General features: G+C 45.3%; 2 protein-coding genes across 2 annotated transcripts; one reads left to right on the forward strand and one right to left on the reverse strand.

Annotated features, from left to right (window-relative positions):
- Positions 1-245: 245 nt before the first annotated feature.
- Positions 246-7308, forward strand: lats1 (large tumor suppressor kinase 1). Its single transcript, XM_053444620.1, has 8 exons — positions 246-419; positions 1212-1691; positions 2289-2409; positions 2945-4389; positions 4935-5517; positions 5633-5815; positions 6046-6152; positions 6327-7308. Exons 2-8 carry the CDS (start codon positions 1341-1343, stop codon positions 6840-6842), a joined length of 3306 nt encoding a protein of 1101 aa, XP_053300595.1. The 5' UTR covers positions 246-419; positions 1212-1340; the 3' UTR covers positions 6843-7308.
- A 2144-nt stretch (positions 7309-9452) lies between these two features.
- rab10 (RAB10, member RAS oncogene family) lies at positions 9453-20499 on the reverse strand. Its single transcript, XM_053444622.1, has 6 exons — positions 19704-20499; positions 14207-14267; positions 13143-13281; positions 11987-12076; positions 11247-11348; positions 9453-10638 (listed from the first exon to the last, which is right to left on the reverse strand). The coding sequence occupies exons 1-6, from the start codon at positions 19828-19830 to the stop codon at positions 10552-10554; spliced, it is 606 nt and encodes a 201-aa protein (XP_053300597.1). The 5' UTR covers positions 19831-20499; the 3' UTR covers positions 9453-10551.
- Positions 20500-21138: the final 639 nt, after the last annotated feature.

Below are 21138 nucleotides of genomic sequence, written 5' to 3' on the forward strand. Positions count from 1 at the left end.
TTTAACAACACAGCACTACTTACATTATTGTCTTTGAACACAAAGATTTTTGGAAAATGTAATAAATTGACAAGTAAGATATTCTGGTTCTCGGAAATTACTTTGGTTATTTTAATTATATGTATGGATTTTTCATTTAGTTTTATCCGTTTTCAGGATTTTCTTCACATAATATAAATATCCCCCTGATCATTTATTGTGAAAGCACCGGAAGTGCCGTGTGTTGTTTTGGTGTTCATCTTGTGTCTGTTGTACTTGTCAATCCAGTCCCAGGAATTCACGAGCTCCAGAGAACGAGCGGCTCGACTCCACGTTTGACCCCGAAATCACGTCCTTGTCTCCGGGAAAAGGTTCGAGGGGACGTCGCCTGTTGTCGGAGCCGGAGAAGTGTCGAGGGAAGCGGCCGCTGAGGACTCCGGGTCAGTTGTCAAACCGAGGCTAACGAGCTAGCATGCTAACTCTATCAACCTGTCGTTAGCTTAGCGGCAGCAAATGGACGCCTGGGACCCGCAAGGGCCGCGGGGACGCAGCTGCTGCGTTAGGTCTCACGCAAAGTGGGATCGAGAAAAAGACCACGCAGTGTGTTTGTCGTTAAACCGCGAATTTCTGGGTGTTTCTCGGGTCATTTAGCGAGAAGCGTCGGGGACTCGCGTTAGCATCGTCGACGCCAGAGCAGCGAGCTTATAGCGCACAGTGCTAACGATGCTAGCAGGTGGACGGGGTCTTGTTTTGAAGAGGTGTAGCTTTTATTTTGGAGCCAGGAATCTCAACTTTATTGGTTTCAAAAGGTTTTAAACGAGTCAAATAGTATAAAAATAACTTTGTCACGTGGAAAGTTTGTTATATTCTGCTTCTCGTTTGCTAATTTGTGTAAAATATCAAGTTATCTGTTGTTGTTATGACTGTTGTCCTCGTGTTATTGCTCCATTATTGTTGTATTCAAGTTTAGTCTTCAGCTAATTGTTATTATTTATTATCCTGAATCATTACACTACCTGCCTGGTTTGTTTTTATTGTAATTAAAAAGATGCTTAAATCGATACATTATGAATCAATCAGCTCTCAGTCATAACAGCCTGACCAATACTTAACTCCTCATGTGTATCTGTCACTGTTCTTTAACCACTGCTCTCACCACATCTCATTTGCCAAACCTGTTAGGTAACATGAAACGTGCTCTGGATTCCTACTAATGGCTGGTGTGTTTTCAGGAGGATGCAGAGGTGAAGTTCAGACCCACGCCACCTCCTTCTGCAGCCCCCCCCCCCCACCCCCCACCCCCCCTCGCACTGAGCGACCTCCTCTTCATCCCCCTCCATCGTCCCCATACATGCGTTTACATGAAGAGAGGGGAGAAACCCGAAGGATACCGACAGATGAGGCCCAAGACGTTCCCCGCCAGCAACTACAGCGGCAACAGCCAGCAAATGCTGCAGGAAATAAGGAACAGCCTGCGCCACCTGACCAAACCCTCGGAGCCGCCGAAAGTGGACCTCGGTGGCGCCGGGAAAATGGTCCAAGAGGATCCGAGGCAGCAAGGGCGCTGCATCAACCCCAAGAACCCCTACCACAAGGCCCTGCAGGAGATCCGCAAGTCCCTGATGCCCTTTGCCAATGAGCCCAACAGCTCGGGCCCCGAGGCCAACAAGCACATGTCGCTGGACGCCCCCCCGTTCACCGGGTTCGAGGAGGTGAGATGAGTGTTTTTTGTCGGCTGTCGTGTTGCCAACACAGGTTGTTGTTGTTGTGCAGGAGCCGTGTCAGACTGTACGTGTCTGTGTGATTGAGTGTAATCACCTGGTTGCACTTTGCTTAAGTGGGAATTATTTGGAAAATGACAAGTATGCAAAGTAGAAGGACAAGCTTGTGCAGTTGAGAGAACAGAAGTGGTTTCTCAGCCGGCGGCTCCCACTGGTTTTGAGCCAGTGTTTTCGATGACGAAGTATGAAGTGGTTTGTACGTAACAGGGGTTGTAACAGGTTTATAGAAAGAAATTAATATCTTAATATAATAAAAATGTGTTTATTCTATTAATTCATTCGTTGACCAACAGATTTGTTTAGTTATCCAAATAAAAATCTTTGTTTCCAGCTTGATTCTATAAAAATGTATCTTTTTATATACAAAGAAATAAATATATTGATGGAGAAAATGATGTGCAATAAGCTACAACCCATTTACATTAAGTTAAAAGCAGTTGTATATGTATATATATAATCTGTTCTGGTTTGCTGAAGTTATGAATCCTAACAAAGTACAATTTTTTTGTCTGTTTTTTTCCCACGAAGCCGAGCAACAGTCGTAATGTGGGCGTGGCTTTAGACTACATGGGTAAGATGACCTATCAGGACGCTATGAGGGATCCGATGGTCGTCAACAACCCCAACACAACAGGCCTGAAAGCCCCAGGTACGTGAAGCGTCCTCTGGGACGAGCGGCTGGTTTGTCTCCTTTGTCCCCCGTCCAGGCGGGATCGCTCCGTCTCCATTATTGTTTTCAGGATTCGGGACGTTTGCTTAAAGAAATGACAAAGTGCTCCGAGAGAAAGAGAACGAGTCACTGCAGGAAAGACGTGAGCGGAAATTAGGTTGATGATTTTCACACGTGACGTCGGTAATGATACGTTCTTGGAAGAGCAGGCGTGTAACCACCATGTTGCCTGCCAACATACTGTCTATTGATAAGTATTTTGTGTGTGTGTGTGTGTGTTTTGACAACTGTTCTGGATTAAAACCACTAAAAATAATTACAGGGTAAGATCAGCAGAGTTGGAAACACATGACGACAAACCACATCACATTAGAGATCAAGTCAAAATATAAATCTGGATTAGGACAGATCTGTATTATCGTCTTGAGTTTGAAATAAAATCGGGGGAATGTACATTTCTTTGTTCTTAAATTACTAAATTGTAATTGTCTAACTATATATGTTGTGTGTTTAGGTTCCTCCCACATGCCTGTGATGAGGAGGCCAAGCTGGAAAGGCTCTAAGGAGTCTCTGGCTCCTCGACACGGTCCCATCATGGTCGATGGAATAATCTACCGCTCCGACAGCCCCGGACCACCGCCCGCTTTCCCCCAGGGTCACCCTGCGAACAACCAGAGAGTCAACCCTCCGATGCCTCCTCAGGTGCGCAGTGTGACGCCTCCACCCAATCGTGGTGCCATGCCTCCTTCCACGTCCTGGGACAGCAACCCGTCAACCAAGCGCTACTCTGGTAACATGGATTACCTGGTGCCCCGTATCTCTCCAGTACCCCAGGGGGCGTGGCCTGATGGCTACTCAGCCGCAGCCTCTCAGAACCAGCGTGGGATCAGCCCAGTGTCTGTGGGCCACCAGCCCATCATAATGCAAAGTTCTGGAGGGAGTAAGTTCACCTTCCCCTCCAGCTGGTCCCAGAATGGCTCCCCTCAGCCAGACTACATGGCGGGGAACAGCCGACAGCCCCCGCCCCCATACCCAGTCAACCAGAGCAGCCGGCACAGTCCCACTGATCAGATGGGAGGACCCGCATCCTCTCCCTCTTACTTAAACGGTGGAAACATCCCTCAGTCCCTGATGGTACCCAACCGCAACAGTCACAACCTTGATTTGTGCAACCTAGGCCCCCCCCAGTCCTGGTCTCAGCCCCCTCTGGTCCCCAATCAGCCTCAGTCCTCCTCCGGCAACAGCAGCAACCAGGATCTGTCCCCATCGTGGCAACACAACATGCCAGTCCGCTCCAACTCCTTCAACAACCACCAGCTGAACGGCAGGGCACCGCACCCGGCCGGCTCCCAGCCCTCAGCCACCACCGTCACTGCCATCACCCAAGCTCCCATCCTGCAGCCGGTCAAGAGCATGCGTGTTCACAAACCTGAGTTACACACGGCTGTGGCGCCCACACACCCTCCATGGCTGCAGCAGGCTCCACCCCCTCCAGCTGCACCGGCCTACCAGGAGCCCCCAGCTCCTCCTCCTCAGATCCCTGTAGTAGCAGAAGTACCCAGCTACCAGGGTCCTCCTCCCCCCTACCCTAAGCACCTCCTCCAGCAGGCGCCCGCACCTTTACCCCCAGCGTACGATCCGGGCGCCAATAAGCTCGGCTCTGGCAGGGAGGAGCCGGTGGAGGAGGAGAGCAGCGGGGGGGACAACTCCAGAGACAAGACGGCGGAAAACGGCAAAAGTGCCACGGCGACCGAGAAGGAGAATAAACAGATCACGACTTCGCCCGTTCCCGTCCGCCGTAAAAAGAAAGACGAGGAGCCGAGGGGCGAGTCGGGCCGGATCGCCCTGTACTCCCCTCAGGCCTTCAAGTTCTTCATGGAGCAGCACGTGGAGAACGTCCTGAAGAACCACCAGCAGCGGATCAGACGGAGGAAGCAGCTGGAGAGTGAGATGAACCGGGTGAGGAATCAGAAAAAAGCATTTTTTCCTTAATTCATCACACGAGTGAATCTTCTCGACTCTTTTTCTATTTTCCAACTGTTTTTCCCTGAACTATCTTGTAATCTCTGTTTTCTCTGAGTCTTATTATTCTATTTTTTTCTGAGCTGTTCTCTTCCTTTCTCTCCTCGCTGTCACTAACAGCTGATCTGAAAAGGTAAAGGTTTCTCTGCTGTTCATTACACACACACACACACACACACACACACAGACACACACACAAGTAAGCTGCTGTTCAGAAACTGTTCTTTTGTGTAAAAAGCATGTTATCTTCTCTCTGTGGCTGAAGGAAACGCATGTGAAGAACTTCATCTCACTGATAACATCACTGCTTGTGCACGTATCTTGTTTTTTGGACTAAATTGAAGTTAACAATATATTTTTGCATCTTGTTTGATTTGCACTTGTTTTCCTCAGTTCCTATTTGTAATAACGTGCATTTTGATTTACACTTTTCTGAGGCCAGGTCACATTTTAAATGGTGTTTTCCTTCCTCTTGTCCTCAGGTGGGTCTGTCTTCAGAAGCCCAGGAGCAGATGCGTATGATGCTCTGTCAGAAGGAGTCCAACTACATCCGGCTCAAGCGAGCCAAGATGGACAAGTCCATGTTCAAACGGATCAAGACCCTCGGCATCGGCGCGTTCGGCGAGGTGTGTTTGGCCCGGAAAGAGGACACGGGCGCTCTGTACGCCATGAAGACGCTCCGCAAGAAGGACGTGCTGCTGAGGAACCAGGTGGCCCACGTCAAGGCCGAGAGGGACATCCTGGCCGAGGCCGACAACGAGTGGGTGGTGCGTCTCTACTACTCCTTCCAAGACAAGGACAACCTGTACTTTGTCATGGAGTACATCCCCGGAGGAGACATGATGAGTCTCCTCATCCGACTCGGCATCTTCAAGGAGGAGCTGGCTCAGTTCTACATCGCAGAGCTCACCTGCGCCGTGGAGAGCGTCCACAAGATGGGCTTCATCCACCGGGACATCAAGCCCGACAACATCCTCATCGACCGGGACGGACACATAAAGCTGACGGACTTCGGCCTCTGCACCGGTTTCCGCTGGACGCACGACTCCAAGTATTACCAGAGCGGTTAGTGTCACTTATTAATCTGATTTCAATTCTTCAGTCCAACCCGGCAGATATTTGTAAATCAGGAAAATGCTAAATACATAGAGAGTGTGATTGAATGTGATGTTCTGTGCAGGCGACCACGTGCGGCAGGACAGCATGGACTTCAGTAAAGAGTGGGAGGACCCGACCGACTGCCGCTGCACCGACCGGCTGAAGCCTCTGGAGAGGAGGAAGGCCCGGCAGCACCAGCGCTGTCTGGCTCACTCGCTGGTGGGGACGCCCAACTACATCGCCCCGGAAGTGCTGCTCCGGACAGGTAGAGTGCTGGAGGAGGGTGGAGGTTAAAGTTCATCCAGATCCGACTAGTTCTATTAGGAAATTCATGTTTTTAGCAAAATATGGCAAAAGAAAAGCATCAAATCCTCAAACATGCTTTTTTAAGTAAGACACAAGTTTATTCAATTAAAATATTATATTAATTTATGGTCTTTTGAGATGAGGTTGCTGACGGTTGATTGGTTTAAACGCGTCTTGAATCTTCTCCAGGATACACGCAGCTCTGTGATTGGTGGAGTGTCGGTGTCATCCTGTATGAGATGGTTGTGGGACAGCCTCCCTACTTGGCGACCACGCCCCTGGAGACGCAGCTGAAGGTATGTGATGAGTCCTCAGACTCCATTGTCTCTCTCTCTCTCTCTCTCTCTCTCTCTCTCTCTCTCTCTCTCTCTCTCTCTCTCTGTGTGGACTGCATTGTCTCTGAGCCTCTCTCTCTCTCTCTCTCTCTCTCTCTCTCTCTCTCTCTCTCTCTCTCTCTCTGTTGAAACCAGGTGATAAACTGGAAGAGCACGCTGCACATCCCCCCCCAGGCCAAGCTCAGCCCGGAGGCGTCGGACCTCATCATCAAGCTGTGCCGAGGCCCCGAGGACCGCATCGGCAAGAACGGCGCGGAGGAGATCAAAGCCCACGTGTTCTTCAGGACCATCGACTTCTCCAGCGACCAGCGGCAGCAGGTGGCGCCGTACATCCCGACCATCGCCCACTCCACGGACACGTCCAACTTCGACCCCGTGGACCCGGACAAGCTGTGGAGCGAGGACAGCGGCGGCGAGGACAACCTCAACGACACGCTCAACGGCTGGTTCCGCAACGGCAAGCACCCGGAGCACGCCTTCTACGAGTTCACCTTCCGCCGCTTCTTCGACGACAACGGGCACCCGTACAGCTGCCCCAAGCCCATCGAGTACGAGGGCTACGACGACCAGGCCGAGGCCGAGGGCCCGGCGAAGCAGCAGGAGGCGGCCGGCAGCTCGGCGACACCGGGCCGAGACCTGGTCTACGTGTAGCACCCGCCTGCACCGCTTGTACATAGCGAGTTTGCTGAGGGTGTGAGTGTGTGTGTGAGAGTGTGTGTGTGTGTGGAGGGCGTTTGAACAGATCAGCATTTAAAACCTTTAACATAGGAAAGTGTGTTATTAGGACGAGTCAGAGATCAAATCAACAAACTTCAAGTATTCACACAAGGAACCGTTAAAACACTAATTTTCTTTTTCACCGAGACAATTTCTGCGTCTCGTGTTTGTACGATAAGTATGACGCTGGTTAGCTTAGCAGGAAACACTGGGAACTGTGGGACTGGGAAGACATTAAAGGTCTCAGCCTGAAGGATCATTGACTATTTGTTTTGTCAATACACACTTTGTGTTTCCCATTAGCAACATAGACTTTGGGGCTTTAGTCCAATTTGTCCCACGGTCTCATAATCCATCTATTATCTATTCCACTCGCCCTTTCGAGGGGGGGGGGGGGGGGGGGGGGGGCTAAACACTAAAAACAACCAACACTACAAAACCCAATGATGTCGTGTGATTAAAAAAAAGCATCATATTCTCATGTTTCCTTTGAAATATTACTAGATTATGTTACAACACGTGTCTTCTGGAAACTCTTGAGGAAAAACCACAGCTTATTTAAACTGGTTTCTGGATGAAACACGTTAAACCAGCAGGTTCAAAGGTTTTCAATCTTCTCCTCTCGCCTCATGAAGCCGGTTCCTGTTAAAGTCCGGGTTCTGTTTCTCTGACTCAACCCGAATCCCCTTTAAAGCCTTAATTTATTTAAGAGAATTGTAACTGGTGACGTTAGTGTAGCTGCTGTTTGAGTGCGGGGACTTATTCTTCTGTTGGTTTAAAAAAAAAAAAGAAATAAGAATAGAAAATCGTCTTAATTTATATTCCACTGTCTGTTGCGATGGGGGGGGGGGTAGTGATGTAGAAGTTTGCAGGGAGGAAACCGCTCTAATTATTCATTGCTGTGCCTTTTTTCTTTTTCTTTTTCTTTCACCAAATATAAAGAGGGTTAATAATCAGACTTTAAAATGAGAGTAGCAGTAGCGTGATTGATCTACACTAGTTGTTTTATTTTTCTAATTTATACGTAAAAAAAAGTGTATTTATAAATTAAGTTGTACACAGTTGATGTAAATATGTTTCTCTTCCCGTCAGCTGCTTTGTGTTGTTTTGTTTAGGGCAGGCCCTCGTCAGTGTCGCTGCTGCTGCTGCCTCCATGTTGTCGTCTTCCTGTCTCACAACACACACAAATCACTAATTCACACCACTCAGTGTAGATTTAAAACCTTTTTGTAAAACGTATTCTTCCATCGCTGTTCACCCGGTTATTCTCATCTCTCGACCAAAGCACTAAATAGTTTTTTTTTTTTTGTTTTTAGAAAATAACACTGCAAGAAGAAAGATGACATTATTTCAGTATCGAGCACAAAATGCCTATTTTACACACTTCCTGTCTTTGAGCAACACAATTTGCGTCACGTGACAAGTTCTGTGTGCGTCTGAAGTAAAAGTGTAAAAAACACAAACTGGTGGTTGTGTAAACCCGCTGTACTTTGTTCTTTGTGTTGAGGAAATTCTCTCTGAATGTAGTTGTGGACTTGATGGTGATTGTGCACTGCTTCTGTGTTTTCATTGTTAAGTGAGAGAATGTTTATTTTTGTGTACATTACTGCTGCGGGAGGTTTGGGTTCAGGGACGAGGTGATAAATAAAGAATGTAAACAAGAAAACATGATTTATATCCACACCTGCCTCGTGGTTTTGTTCAGATTAACAAGTATTTTCATCATCTGATCAAGTTATAGATCAGCAGTATTGGTATAGTTTGACTTATTCAATTCAAAACTTCAAATACAATTAATAAACCATATTACAGATACAACTTTCCACTAGTTTAGGAAACTATATGTGCATCTGTGAGGGAATTTGGGGCTTTTACAAAATTGGTCTTGACATTTTCAGCTCAAATTAAATCCAGATCTGAAACAGTTTCTTTAAGTAGAACATCAACATTTCCAATAATTGAATCATTAACATCCATTTGTGTTGGAATAAAATATTTTAGACATTGAAATGACTCTTTAAAATCAAAGCCAAGACAAAAATTTGAGTTTAAATTGAAAGTAGAAACTGTCCAAATCATTAACTTGTGATAAAAGTAAAGTGACACCTCAGATTTAGTTTCATGGAAAAGATGCAGGTCAGTGTGATGATATTCAGACCTGTGGCCACAAGGGGGCGCCAAACAGACAGTGGCAACCCGGCCTACTGACCCAGTTTAATTAGCCTCACTGTACAATTCTATACTTTCAATATCTGTTTGAACTAACATTAACAGAACATTTGATTTGAGAGTTGATCAAATATGAATTCTTAACCTAATGAGCCAAAATTTTAATTAATCACAAGTGCTAGTAGGTTTCATCCTTTTTTTGTCCTGGTGAAGTTCTTATATTCGGTTCGAGAATCTAAGGACAAAAGTTGCATATTTATGATCATAGGTTTCATTTCCCGAACCTGGCTTGTTGTAAATCTAATAGAGTTTAAAACCCGTCACACGTTGACACATGAAACTTCACAACTGATCACACGATTGACGACAAACAAGTTAACTTAAACAAGCTTATTTTTAATGGATCTGCAAAATTGTCTGAATTTCCAAAGAGAACTTGTGTACCTCCCTCCCCCCCCACAGTTACCCAGTGGCAAACGTTACACAACGTTACAGAAACGCTTCCAACCCAAAGAAATCTGCATGCAGGAAAAAAAAAATAAACAATTCAACCCAAATAAAAGGGAAGAAAATAAAAAGTAAAATAAAATCATACAGACAAAATAAAACATCAATAAACAGGACATATACTGTATAATGCCGTTCTCTTGGCTGGAGGAGAAATTCAAACGTTTCCGCTTCGGTTCGGCGTCTCCGTGAACCCGACAGAATATTAAACTGTAATTTCATTGGGTGGATGTGGATCCGCCCACCACACAGCCCCGCCCCTGTCTTCCATATAAGGCACAGGACAAAATAAACCCCCACATACAAAAGGAGCTGGCCACGCCTCCGTCACTTGGTAACAAATTGTAAATGACCGAATATGGTTAGACAACAGAAACCTCACTGAATGTACAAAATGTTAATCCTACGTTTGTCTTAGTCTTTTTTTGTATTTTTTTATGTATTTTTAATTTCCTCTGACTGAAGGTGAGTGCTGAGGGTTAGGGGGTGGGGGAAGGGGAGTTAGGGTGGGGGGGGGGGTCCGACCAGGTGAGCTCAGGCAAAGGAAATATTAAAAAATGAGCTTGTCTTCTCGCACTCTTTTTATTAAATTTTTTTTTTAACAACCTTTAAAACAAATGACAAGAAACGTGACTGGATTTCTCTTTTTATCAGAAATAAAAATGAGCATCAGATGGAAAAACATGGAGGTGGGAGGAGGTGGTTATGGTGGGGGGGGTGAAGAGGAGGAGGAGGAGGAGGAGGAGGAGGAGGAAGGGTGGAGGGGTTAACAAGTGAAGTGGTTTATTGTTTTATTCTGATAAAAGAGACGAGTGTCAGTGTGCAAGAAGAACTCATGAGACAGGTTAGAGGGCGAGAGAGTTAGAGTTAGCAGTTAGAGGGAGAGAGGGAGAGAGAGAGAGAGAAAGAGTGTGTGTGTCCGTGTGAGTGTCTGTGTGCGTTAGTGTGCGTGAATCAGAGGAGTTGTTCAACTGCAGCACTTGCTCTTCCAGCCTGTGACTCCACCTCCGCTGCTGATGTCCACGTTTTCACTGTTGGGCTCTTTTACAGGCGTCTGACCGGACGACACAGAAAAACAAGTTAGAATCAAACTTCACGAACACTAAACACAGAATCAACTTCAAACGTGTTTCAGAAACTTTACTTATTAATGTTTGACAGAAAACTAAAAAGGCTGTAGATGATAAATCTAACAACGTCCTCCTGGATTACAACAATTATGTGACATTATCAATTTGAGTTTCAACAAAGGACTATTCTAAATATTGAATTATTTCTTGAGTTATATCGAATTATGATATTCTGAGGCTTAAGTGATGTCTTAACTTTATTTCCACTATGTTTGTCTGATCCTGTTATTAAATATGATAAAGGAAACAAGCAGATTCACACAATGTAGAAGGGATTGATTGAAATAGTTGATTTCAGTTATTCTGTCATAGACTCAGATTATTAATCTCAGCTCTTCAGTTTATACATTTCATTTTCAAGTTCCACTTATTGACCTGGGTACATCCCCAACCAAAAAGTGAAGTACTCAATTACATCAATGCAAGAATCCAACATCGTCCAGTATCTACACAAACGAGTACAGATAGAAACGCAAAGAAACACAAACACACAAACTGGTTCTACCCCCCGATCCCACAGCTGCTCACTCACCTTTCTGAGGATGTCTTCTGCTAACGTGAGGAAGGCCTTCTCGATGCTGACGTTGGCCTTGGCGCTCGTCTCAAAAAACCTAATGCCGTGCTCCCTCGCGATCTGTGGAGAGGAAGCGAGGACGAGTTAGAGCCACGAGAAGGTCCGCTCCCAAAATAAAGTGGCTGACGTGGAGCAGAGATCAGGTATCACTGGTGCTAACACACACAGACACACACACGCCTCGGTGTAGTCAGGTGTGTGTGTGTGTCTGTGTGTGTCTATGAGTAAGCAGTGTATCTGATGTTGCTAAATCTGCAGACTGACGAGTCACTGCTGGTTCACTTTGCTCTAAAAGGCTTTTGACACCTTCACGTGTTTTCACTTGTCCTGATTTCACTGAAAGCTTAAGTTCTAGTGTTGAGCAGCCGCGTCACCACAGTCATGAAGCAGAAAACAAACAAACAAACAAACAAACAAACAAACGTTTATCTGCGTCACGGCCGGTGTCATCCCATCATCTCTGCCTTGTGTGTTTAAGTCTCTTACTTCACACTGTTTCATAAGCTCTAGTGTTGAATGAGCTCAAACTGTGTCGACATGTGAAAACCACTCTGCTCTCATGACGTCAGCAGGACACTTAGTGATCACATGGTGTCTCTGTGTTCACGACCGGGAACTGAACATGTATCGACAAAACGGCAGCAACAAACGAGCCAATCAGGACGAAGGGCCTTCCTGTAGGGACTGCACCATCTCACCTGCTCCCCCTTGGCTTTTGGTACGACCCTCTTGTCCTCCATGTCACACTTGTTGCCTAGCAGCATCCTCTCAACGTCCTCATTTGCATGCTGAAAAAGAGATGAAGAAAAAAACAAAACAATTATTAGACAACTTCCGCAACACAAAACAAAACTTACACACACACAGTTTGTTTTGACTCATTCACATTTGTACCAGGTCCCGTAAATCAATCAAACTCATGGTGATAAAAAAAGGTTTAATATTTACATATCGAAGCGTCTCCTGGCCAACAGGGGGCAGTCAGACTGTCACTACAACTGACTGTCATTAAAAGTTTTCATAAATCCTGTCAACTGACTGTTTACATTGCTTTTTGGTTACAGGTGTCAAAACTCGGAGATGGACACAGTTGAAATGTAGGTCAGGAGCTGATATCATGTTGTTTCAGAGTGTTAAAGGACAAAAGAAGGCGGAGACTCAGTGATTTAACAAAGTGTTCACGGCACTTTCCAACAGAACCATGGAACCTAGTCCAGAGGGAACGAGCTTTCAAACCCGGAGCTACAACGAGGTCGAGTTCAAAGTTGTCAGGAAATGCAATGTGCTTCCTTTTCCTCAACTCAACGCAAAGCTCTTTAACAGCGAGGGGGAGGAGTGTTCCAGATGAATTCAGTCCCCCCCCCCCCTCCGGTCATATTCATTAGCCAACACCTTCAGACTGATCATGTGTTGCAACATTACAGTGTTTTCTTACACCCAGGAAAGAGGAACTATTTATTATTGACTTAATCTGGCGTGCTGGTTCTGGCTCGGATCCCAGAGACTCACCGAGATAAAGAATAAGACGACAGCACTGAACACAGGAGACATGAGTGAAGGTGAAAAACACCAACAAGGATCAGACCAGAGAGATGGAAGCTGAACCAGAGGCAGAGATGTTGTCGCTCTCAGGTCTCAGCAGCAGAGTTAGCTCAGCATATTTTACCGACAGCTCATCGTTCTGAATTATCTGGCTTGTTAAATGACTCATATAATAGTCTACACACTTAAATCTATTACAGCCACACACAGATTCAAACAGCGGTCCTCACAGATCCTGTTAGATCCCCTCACATCTACCCATAATCCACTGGGATGTCTAAGCAGCCCTCTGGTGTTGTGTTACTTCTTTACCTCGTCAATGTTGCGCAGCCATTTGCTGATGTTCTCGAAGCTCTTGGCGTTGGTGATGTCGTAGACCAGCATAATGCCCATGGCTCCTCTGTAGTAGGAGGTGGTGATGGTGTGGAACCGCTCCTGACCGGCTGTGTCCCTAAACAAACACAACACAACACACACATTTGTATTCATTGCATCTTTTGCCCCAGACATAAAAATGAACATTAAAAAAACATGCACGGTTTGAGAGACTCTGATCTAAACACAGCTACAGACCGTATTAAGGTTTTGCTTGAAATGTAAGAATAAAAAGAGATTACTCAGCATTAAGATAAATTAGTTCTTCATTTGTTGTTCTGCTTTGCTTCAAGTGAGAAAATGTAACCTCATTATTTATGCCACAGACCGACTTTCAGTATTTATCAGTAGGCTCATAACCCTTCAAAATATGTTGAGTTTACAATATGTGACAAAGAAAGAAACACCTTCTTTTATCTTGATTAATATTAGAGCTGTGACTTATAACAACATCACAGGGCTGGACTTCAAATCAATATCACAATCAGTCTCCAGAAGATAACCATGGGTGTGGATGTGCAGGTGTCTCAGTATCAGCTCCAGATATCAATGAATGATTTAAATGAAAAGACTTTTGTCTGCGGCGGCAATCTTCAAAAAATGTCAGGGTATCAAATTCAGTTCTGTGCAGCAGCCTCGTAACAGTGATAAACAGCGATGGCATCTGAACCATCATAAACAGGACATTACATAAGCCATGAAGAAAGAGAAAGAAAGAAAGAGAAAGAAAGAAAGAGAAAGAAAGAAAGAGAAAGAAAGAAAGAAAGAGAAAGTTTGGAAAACAGAAACATAGTCATCTAGTTGCTGTAGTGGTGGAGGAAACTGGTAACCCCTCTGCAGACCTCCTGACGGGCCAATGACTATTTCCTGTTCTGACATATTTCTAGACTTGAGGGAGGATTGTCAAAAACAGATGTTTCACTATGATGCAACAAAGTTTGTGCATTTATGTCCGCCCTGCACAGAGAGAAGGAAACTCTCATAACGACGCACTGACTCACCAGATCTGTAGTTTGATCTTCTTTCCTTGTAATTCCACAGTCTTGATCTTGAAGTCTATTCCTGTGGAACAAAAGACAAAGATATTAGTACACACATCCGTCAGAAAGGGGCGGACACGTGCAGCGTGTGAGAGGCAGCAGGATGGGAAATGGATGAATGATACAGAGCAGCTTACAGAGCTTAAAAGACTTCAGCACTGATGTCAGGAGAAAATGGAAACATCAACAACGACGGATGAGAAACAACCGAGACAAAAGTCGAGCAGGAGAGTAAAATGGAAAGTGTGCGACAGCTGCTTCCATCAGGGAGACAATAACATGAACTATTCTCTTCCTGATTCTGCCGTGTCATGCCCAGACCTTGAACCCGTGAGCAGAGGGTTGTGGGATCAGCAGCTGGTTAACAATGAGCGCGTGCACGGAACCAGGTAACACAGTGAAATCAGGTTAAGGCAGGAAAACAGAGACAATGATCTGATGCACTACAGTGACCTCAGCGCTGTACAAACCCGAGCTGGTTAGATTACAGATATTTGTATGTGATGTTGAAGAGCTGTCGGGGCAGTGAAGGGACTCTTCACTTTCTGGGGCAGGAGAGCAGACACTTTTTTCCGTGTGCCTGTTTCTCATTTCACAAATAACAAAGTGTTCAGCAATGGAAATTCATTTTTCAGTTTCTGTTCTCTGGACTTTGGATTTCATTATTTTGGACGTGTGCTGATGTTTCCTCTCATCTAGACGCTGCATTTCCTACCAAGTTGTTTCCTTGGACTCTCGTCTCTTATGTTTTTATCCTGGTTATGTCCATAAAAAGCTGTATTTTTTTTATTTCTATGACTTTGAATATACACGTCTATAGTGCTTAGACAGAGAGGTAACCCATGATCTTGAAACTATTCTAGTAAACCGGAGCACAAATTCAGAACAACAAAGCATAACTAACAAACCATAGAGCATTTAGGACTGACTTTTTACAGTTAACTGATTTGTTTCAGCTTATAAATCAAACAATTTGAGGATTGTTGTTTGGATAGAAAGAGGCCTGTGAAGGCTTCATGCTGGGGTCTTCACATTTATTATTCTCTGGCCTTTTCTACTTTCTTTAAACAAATCAATAAATATTTGTAGTATTACCAGATTCACCCCTGAGGCAGAGACTCATGGCAGCAACAAGTAGACGCAAGTTTAAGTGAAAGACAAAAATGTCAAACTGAATTGTTAAGTCTATAACTTTCTAGATTAAGAGATCAACACTGTGGGTAAATAAGTGCTGCAGAAAGTGAAACATTTCCGTAATCGGTGAAACAGTGAAATGCAGAAAAGGGAACTAGTGACTAATCAATTTTCTGACGGTTTCAACTCTAAATGCTCGTGTCTACAATATTCATTATCGTCGTCATAACTGGAAAGACCCGAGGGAGGCCTGGTAAAATTTAAAAAGTGGTGACTCATCACCGATTCCACTTTGGCCACAGAGTTGTGTTTTCCTGTTAAACGCCGAGCTGTCAGTTCTGCTCGGGTCAGAAATCGGGGTTAGCTAAAAAAGACCAAGAAACAGCTGTGCTCTAGGTGGGGCAGGGCCACAGGATAATGAAGGAACTGGCTGCCAAGGTATGACTCACTATGTATTATTCACACCCCAGAGAGAGGGAGGGGGAGAAAGAACGATAGAGGTTGAGAGAAAGAAAGGGAAGGAGATGGATGTTTCAGCAAATGAACTGCAGCTGTGTTTGCCTACATTGACGTTCACCTCTAAAACATTTGAGTTTTGTTGCGTCAACCACTTAAAAAAGTTTAAGCACTCAGATTTTTGGCCCGGCACAGATCACATAACATAAGTGTTGTTCCTTTTGAGGAGTAAAAACACTGTCGCGCTTTTCTCCTGGTGGGGGGGGCACTGGCAGGTCATGAAGGAAATACTGGCTTTGTGCAATTACGCAACATTGATCCAATCGCTGGAAAAAAGACAGCGACGCTTTCCATCCCAGTCAAAAAACTGAACTGGAAGTGCTGGACACAGAGTCCACTGGTTTATGAGCGGTTTTCCTTTTCATCCGAGAGGAAGCATTCCTTCCACGAGCAGGAATTCCACCGACTCCATCTGCCAGTTTCCATGCAAAATTCACGACGGGGGTTTCAGTCTGCGACATTATGCATGCTCAGCACTATTAATATGCATAACCGATAATGTAAACTGGGGGGGAGGGGGGGGAGAGAGACACTCAGAGGATTGGAAATAAGGATGAGTGACTGATGCGAGAGGAGGGGGGGTGGTTTCCAGCAGGGGTATTTTGAGAAACAGCTGTGTCTCCAATCACACTGTGTCTCCAAAGGTATGAGTGCTGTGTCAGGGGAAGAACCCACTTCTGTTTCACATGTCCTGGTTCTGCTATTTCTCCCCAATGTTTGTTTCCACTCACACGTTGTGGTTTGAAGTTATGAATCCAGATCTGAACCTGATTTGAATCTGGTCTTAAAAGTTGCATCTGGCAGATATTCACGTGCAGTCTGGTCCACGATGTACAGACAGAGATGGGGAAGACACTGGTTTTGCAGTTCCTGCTGCAGCCACTGGGAGTCGTCCCCAAAAATGTTATATATTGAGGAATTTAATATCTCTGGCCAAATTGGAGACCGTTGCAAATGTCAGAGTAAACAATTCCACTGCTCATTTGTATTCTGCTGTTATGTCGGGCCAGATTTCTGCTCCTGTTGATGCAGAGTCTCTCTTGTGAAATATGTTTCCACCCTTTGTGAATAAAATCCATCACACAGATCTTTTAATTTAACCAGTATCCATTTCATATTCATGGCTTTGCTGAACTCTCGTCTTTTTTCCGCACTAATTTCGTTGCCTTCACTAATCATACAGTGCGCCAGAATAGTGACATGAAACCACTAATCATATAACATCGCTGATTCCGACCAGAACAAGTCACCACAAGGCACAAGGAAAACCAGCAGGGTTCAACTTTCCTAGCAGGGACTGTATCCACAAGGACCAGTCCAACATTACCAGTGGCCCGGGGCCAGGAAAGGTTCGTGCAGGGCGAGTTGATTGACCAGTCACTGGTCCGTCCAGGCCAATGACTGGTCAACGGAGTCTTAATGGTGCGTTCACACCAGATGCAGATTTCCACGACGCCCTGATCGCTCTGTTCATTTGTCTGGATGACTCTCGTTTCCAGTGCTACCTTGTTTTGAGCAATAAAACTATAATAAATCTATTAAAGGCAGCTCTGTCCCCTTTTATTCCACTCATTAATTTCTTAAGAGTGTAAAAGAACGATTAATTTTTACTACGAGTGCTGCAATAAAAGGCCCTTCTTATTATTATATAACGAAACTTCAGACTTGTGAAAGTTTACAAGAGGCCAATGAGAGGCTCTGATCTACTGGCCAAGTAGGGCAGTGGGGGGAAATGTAAAGTTGGGAACTTGAACGAGGCTTCACTTTCAGAATGAGTCAACAAACTGGCCTAAAAAACAATGAAGGCAACTGAACATCTAGATTAAATGAGCTGAGGTGGATTAACTCCGGCATATTCCTAACTCTCTGCAGCTCAACAGACGACAAGCTTCTTTGTTTTGAGTACAGATGTAGAACGAAGACAAGGGGAGAGACAGGGTGAGAGACAGGGGGTGAGAGACAGGGGGGGAGAGACAGAGGGAGAGACAATCCTGACTGGAAGACAACTGTGTTGTATTTTCTTAACCAGGACAACTCCTGAAGGAAACCAGAGAAAGAGGAGATGGTTTGAAATTCCTTAAATCTGCATCTTTTACTTGGCACCTTTTTGGACACCCGAGGGATTTCCACACATTGCACTTCTAATCTTCATGATAGACCGGTTCTGATCAAGCACTGTGCCGTTGTCTCCCTGAGTTATGGGATAAGTACCTATGTCTATGTTTTGAGAAACAAGACTGTCTGTAGTCTCAAAGTACTCGGCTGATGACAAGACAAAGAAAAGCCACAGCAGCCACCAAACCATAAACAAATACATACCTCCACGTGACAGCACAGGGCTGTACCTCAACCAATCTAATCTAGCCTGGATACCACCGGGAACACTGGTGCCCATTATGGTTGTGTGTTGTTGGGCCTGCAGTCAGGAGGAGTCGTCTGTCAACACCTAGGTTGCGAAAAACCGGGGCTTGAAAGTAAAGCCCAATCAAGAGATCAAGGATCTAATGCCGGTTTCGTGGCAAACAGTCGGCTTCATTTGGTTCAGCAACACACGTCTAATGTTACGTTATTACTCAGCGCCGATCTTGAGCAGTAAATGGAGTCTCCACTCGGGCCGTGCAGGGATTTGACATAGCTTGACACTTGACTCATGTGAGCGTGATGATGGACGCACGCATGCGTAGAGGAGGGGGGGGGGGGGAAGGCTGATGATGCCATCTTGATGAATTGTTTACGGTTCCCCTCTGAGTAGACGTGGAAAGTTACTAGTATATTTACTTATGCACTTAAATATAAATCACAGATACTTGTATTTCTGTATGTTTACATATAACTTGACAGCTACCAGTGACATTTGAAGAGACTTCAGATACTAAACCCTATTCTGAAAGTTATGATAATTTACCCAATTACTGCATCTCGATCAGAGGTGACATGTAAAAATGTATTTGCCTGCATTGCAGATAAAAAGTTAAAGATATTTCAAATCTATATGAATAATATTTAAGGAGCAGAAGCTGCAAATGATGACGTTTGAACAGCAAAAACATGAGAAGTTTGACATTTGAGCACGAAAAGTGATTAAATTCACAAATATGTGATGAAGACAGTTACTGACTAATAGTTTAAAAGTCAATTTATCAACAATTAGTCTATGCAGCTGTAGATAATTATTCATAACTGATCTGGATGAGAAATTATGTTCAGATAAGTTATAAAACATAAAACCACATATATCTGTTTATTTAGACTTAATTTGCTGCTTGTAAACACGTTCAACTGCGAACTGTTGTGACGTAAGAAGAAAACAAGTCTAAAACTTATATAATTACTGACACGCTTGTAATTATAAAGGTTTTATTCAGGTTAACCCTAACCTGTATATGTCTGTTATAGGCCCTGCACTGCTGCTAGCCCAGTTAGCTTGCTAGCTACTGGGTCAACTGACGTGACAGCAACTCCCCTGGTTCAGAAACTGGTTCCACTTGACATCACTGGTAAACTAAACCCATAACAACCCCCAGGTGTTGTTATTAAACTCCCATATACTTAATTAAGAATTGGGGGTTAACCGGGATTCGACCAAGAGCTCGTAAAACCGCACGGCTAGCTTCCAAGCTAACCTGTGCAGGCCCGGAAAGCCGCCGCCGCACGCTGCTAGCACGGCGGCTAGCTCCACTCGCCCTGCCCGCCTCTCCCAGCTGAAGGGTACGAGTCCCGCGGGCTGTGGAACCGGGGACAGATCACACACCACCGGGCCCCAGCGTGTCCCCCTCTCCCCCCGGGGGGGACGGAGGTGTCCTCTTACCTATGGTGGAGATGAAGGTTGTGTTGAAGGCGTCGTCGGAGAAGCGGAACAGCACGCAGGTCTTCCCCACGCCCGAGTCCCCGATCAGGAGCAGCTTGAACAGCAAGTCGTACGTCTTCTTCGCCATTGAGAACTAGCGTGTGTTCACCCGGGTGGATACAACAACAAAAAAGGGGCAACACAACTAAAACAAAACAAAAATGGCAGCCTAACACGCCCGAGTGGAGTCTACAGCCGGCTCCCTTTCGTTCCTCCGGACCGTTCAGCAGCGAACCGATCTGGGATGTGTTGATTAGCTCGGCGGGGGCTAGTTGTGGCTTAAATACCAAAGCAGCGGCCCGTGTCCCGATGTGTTCGATTCCCCGCGGGCCAGACCGTTGCCCCCCCCCTGTCGCTTCACAGCAGGAGAACAGAAAGCCAACAAAATAAAAAAGGAGCCCGAACCACTCCTCCCGTGTGATTCCTCTTTTCCACTAGTTCTCTGCTCCCACTCAGTCGGGACAAAATGGCTCCTCTCTCTCTTTCTCTCGCTCTATCCCTCTCTCTCTCTCGCTCGCTCTCTCTCTTTCTTCAAACTAACGGCGAGCTAATTCAAATTCTCGGCACACTCCGTCACTCCAGCCGCCGCGCGTTCGAACCCACAATACTTCCAGCAGGACCGATGTCACCGGGATGGAGGGGGGGCAGGGGAGGGTAAGTTGCTCTGGGTTTGCTGCCGCCGGTGCGAGTCGGTTCTCGGGCTCTTGGTTCTTTCCCTTCCTCGCTTCCTCCGGGGAGATTAGAGCCGAGCGCCGCCGCCTTCGAATAGAGCCACCGCGGCGACACCCTACCGGCCCGGCCGCGCCCCTTCCCCCGCCCCTTCTGTCAAACTTCAGCCCTTCGATTGGTCAACGCTGCCTTCACTCACATACCCGGCCTAATGTGATTGGTTACTGGTGTATGGCGGGGCGTGTTTTATAATTGACTGAAATGCGACTGAGTGCGCAGCGCTGACATTTGGGCTCAAATCTCAATTCTCTTGAGAATTATTCATACATTTTCCATAAATTCACTACTGTAAGTTTATGTTGATCGTATTATTCAATAATTTTCTTTTTTTTAATGAAAATGTGCTTATTTAGTTTTGTTAGAAAGCCTCCCCCAAAGAAGAATATAAGTGTTTTATTTCGCAATACATTTGATTTAGTTTTTGGCAACTATAGCAATAAAAGTGTTTGCCTGAAAGACGTTGAACAATTTCCAACAAAAAGGCTTTTAAAACTTTAAAATATTTTTAAATTCTACAGGATATTTATGATTTTCATACACAACACCCCTGGTTTGTATAAACTTTTGTATGTTCCTTTTGTTTATTGAACACAGCCCCATGTGTGCTTCTTTCTTCTTCTGTTCCTCTTTTAAAATAAAATAAAAAAGAAATGTGTAGTTTGATCCA

Source organism: Pleuronectes platessa, chromosome 17 (genome assembly GCF_947347685.1).
Source record: "Pleuronectes platessa chromosome 17, fPlePla1.1, whole genome shotgun sequence".
In the NCBI taxonomy this organism is placed as follows: Eukaryota; Metazoa; Chordata; class Actinopteri; order Pleuronectiformes; family Pleuronectidae; genus Pleuronectes; species Pleuronectes platessa.